This window comes from Tupaia chinensis, unplaced genomic scaffold, assembly GCF_000334495.1.
Source record: "Tupaia chinensis unplaced genomic scaffold, TupChi_1.0 Scaffold000561_1, whole genome shotgun sequence".
Classification (NCBI taxonomy): Eukaryota; Metazoa; Chordata; class Mammalia; order Scandentia; family Tupaiidae; genus Tupaia; species Tupaia belangeri.
Genome location: NW_006160074.1, coordinates 89,398 through 92,318, shown reverse-complemented (window position 1 = coordinate 92,318; position 2,921 = coordinate 89,398). Strand labels below are relative to the sequence as shown.

Genomic DNA, 2,921 nt, shown 5'->3' with positions numbered 1-2,921 from the left:
TCTGGTGAGCGCACGTGCCCTATAGCAAAAAAAAAAAAAAAAAAAAATCTCCCCAAAAAAAAAAAAAAAAAAAAGATAAAGGAATTCGTTTTCAATCAGCTTCAGCCTCTAAAGCCTTGGATAACGGGAGGGGGGGGAGGGGGGGTGCTATTCCGCTCACTGCAGTGTTAACAGCCACACCAGGTGGAATGCATTTTATCCATCTGTACCCCGGAGCATTTCGGAGCTCCACCCACGTCCTATGGAGGCTCTCCAGTGCCAGCTCGTACACTACGCACATCTCACAGAGACGCTAGCCCAGGGTTCTCCACATGGTGACCAACTAGAATTACCTGGGAGCTTTACAACCCAGAATCCCAGAGATAAGGTTGGGCATGCTTCAAAGCTCTCCAGGTAGGTGTACTCTGCGTTCCTTGCTGGAAACCACCACTCTGCCCTCGGGGCAGTAAGCGTTTTGTGTGTCAGGCCAGACAGTGATATTTCAGTCTCAGCTATCCAACTCTGCCAGCTGAATGACAGTCAGGCAATACACAAATGAAGGGGCACGACTGAGCCTCAAGGAAACTTTATAAAACAGCCATCAGGGCCAGTAGTGGTGGGATGGTTGAGATACCTATATGACTGACTGCGGTTCTAGTCCCAGACCCAGAAGCTTGAAAATCACACCAGGTGTGTATGCATGTGTGCTCAAATTCCTGAGAGGAGAAGGAAGGAGAAGGGACTGTGGTGTGGCCATATCCCCAGGGGATGATTTCTCACTTTCCCTCTCTGTCTCTCTGGCAAGTGCACACACCCCATGGCAAATACCTCCCCAAACAAAGAAAAAAAAAGCCATCAGGACCGACAGACAGCGTAATGGTTACATCATTGGACTCCCACGTAGTGACCACGATTTGAGTCTCAGCAGCTTAAAATTCACACTGGGTATGTGTGATTGCATGCCTAAAATCCCAAAAGGAGACTGGAAGAAAAGGGATTGCGGTGTGGCCATCTTCCCTGGGGGATGATTTCTTGCTTTGTCTCTCCGGGGAGCACATGTGCCCTATAGCAAAAAACTTCTCTCTTAAAAAAAAAAAAAGCCATCCAATTTGGCCCACAGACTCAGTCTCTGAACTGCTCCAGGCCAATGTATTAACTCTCCTGGGGCAAAGTTTGATAACAAAACAGGGTAAAGTAGTAGCTCAAGGTCCGGGGTGGGGGGGGGGGGGGGGCTTTAGATAGTCTAGCGTTTATCAGAAGGTCATACCCACCTCTTCCAGTCGAGAACTTCAGAGAAAGGCAAAATATAGGAGTCTGCGACGATGACAGGGACACAGCCAGCCTGTAAGACGTCACTCAGCACCGCCTGGCCCAGCCGAGCGCCGCGAAGGACCAGGCAGAAAGTAGCCTCCTGCAGGAACACGGAGAGAGAGCGCATTACCGGCCAGCGCTGCTGATCCAGGAGCTTTGATCCCTGCAGAGCGTAAAGATCCCCGGGGAAAAGACACGGACAGACAGGCTGTACTGAGCAAGAGCAGATCGAACAAACGCGGAATCACAAACGTCTTCCTCCTTCTCTCTCTTCCACACCATCAACGTGGAAAAGACTTAGCAAAGTGAGAGATCCACAAGAGAAAACTCAGTGGCAACAGGAAAACCAAAGTGAGGAAACAGCTGAATTCGCGAACACTCAGTTTCTCCCAGTTTTTGTCTCTGCAGGAGAAAAAAAAATCTTAAAGACAAAAACAAAACAAAAACTACTATCTTATCTTTAAAGCTGTAGAGGAGAGAAGTTCGGGGGGAAATACGAAGAAACCAATAGTGCAAACTCCTCTGAGGACGAAAGAGCAAAGCGGCAGGAGTGGAGGGGCTGGACCCGCAGGGCGCCCAGCAGTGCAGGTGGAAGGCTCGGACCGCAGGAGCCGGCATCCAGATGTGGACACACGTGCTGATAACCATTCTTCCTGTCTAGACAAAGGTTACTATAAATACTCCCGCTCCCATCACCACCGTTATCAGTCAGACATTCCAGAAGGAGAGGCAGCACTTTCTGAGAGAAAGTATTTTAACAATCTCAGTATGGGGCACCTCTCCGAGACCCAAAAAAACAAAAAAACACCTCACCGGCTCTCCTTGATATTCTTCTGTGAACGAACCTGTCCACATCCTACTGTATTCTTTATTGTAAATTCTGACTTTATACAAACACTGCACATCTTCGCGCGGTTCAGAGTGGCTCTAAACACGCATAAACACGCATACAGTACTGATCAATCAAGGACGTCCACACAGTCAGCATCTTCAACAGCAAGCTCCACCCTAGGCTGTACAATTCCAAAGCCGGGCCACCAAGGTCTTCTTGGTGTTTTAAATATTTCAGTAAACAGACTCAGTTTCCCCTTTCCTAACCGCCATGCCCTCGGCATGCCAAACAGCCTGCACACAGACCCCGCGGTGGTGGAAGGTACTGCTGTTCCCACGACTTAGGCGGAGGCCGTGCTGCGGGCCGCCACGCTGAGGAGTCTAGAACACCAAAACCAAGCAGCCAAAAGAACCCCAGTGGCTCTCCACTCCCAGAGGGAGCGTACTGTGGTCCTGTGGATGAGCACGGTCGGGGATACGATCTGTCACCTTAAAGAGGGAAATTTCTCAGGGCCAACATGGTGGCTAAGGTGCTGGACTCCCACATGGCCAACTGCAAGTCTCAGACCCAGCAGATTGAAAATCATGCCACACGTGTGTGTGTGTGTGTGTGTGTGTGTGTGCTCTAAATCTCAAGAGGAGAATGGAGGAGAAAGGACTGTGACATGGCCACACACCCCCAGGGGGTGATTTCTCACTTTCCCCTCCGCCTCTCTACAGCAAGTGAACGTGCCCTATGGCAAAAACCTTAAAAAAAAAAAAAAAAAAAAAAAAAAAGGAAATTATTTTTCTCTGTACTG

At 49.3% G+C, this 2,921-nt stretch overlaps 1 protein-coding gene across 1 annotated transcript in view; it reads right to left on the bottom strand.

Moving 5' to 3' along the window:
* Positions 1–2,921, bottom strand: part of EXT2 (exostosin glycosyltransferase 2) — a 163,659-nt gene that overhangs the window by 138,411 nt on the left and 22,327 nt on the right. Inside the window, exon 5 of the mRNA XM_006157755.2 lies at positions 1,251–1,390. Within this exon, the coding sequence (XP_006157817.1) occupies positions 1,251–1,390 (140 nt within the window). The remainder of the gene's footprint in view (positions 1–1,250; positions 1,391–2,921) is intronic.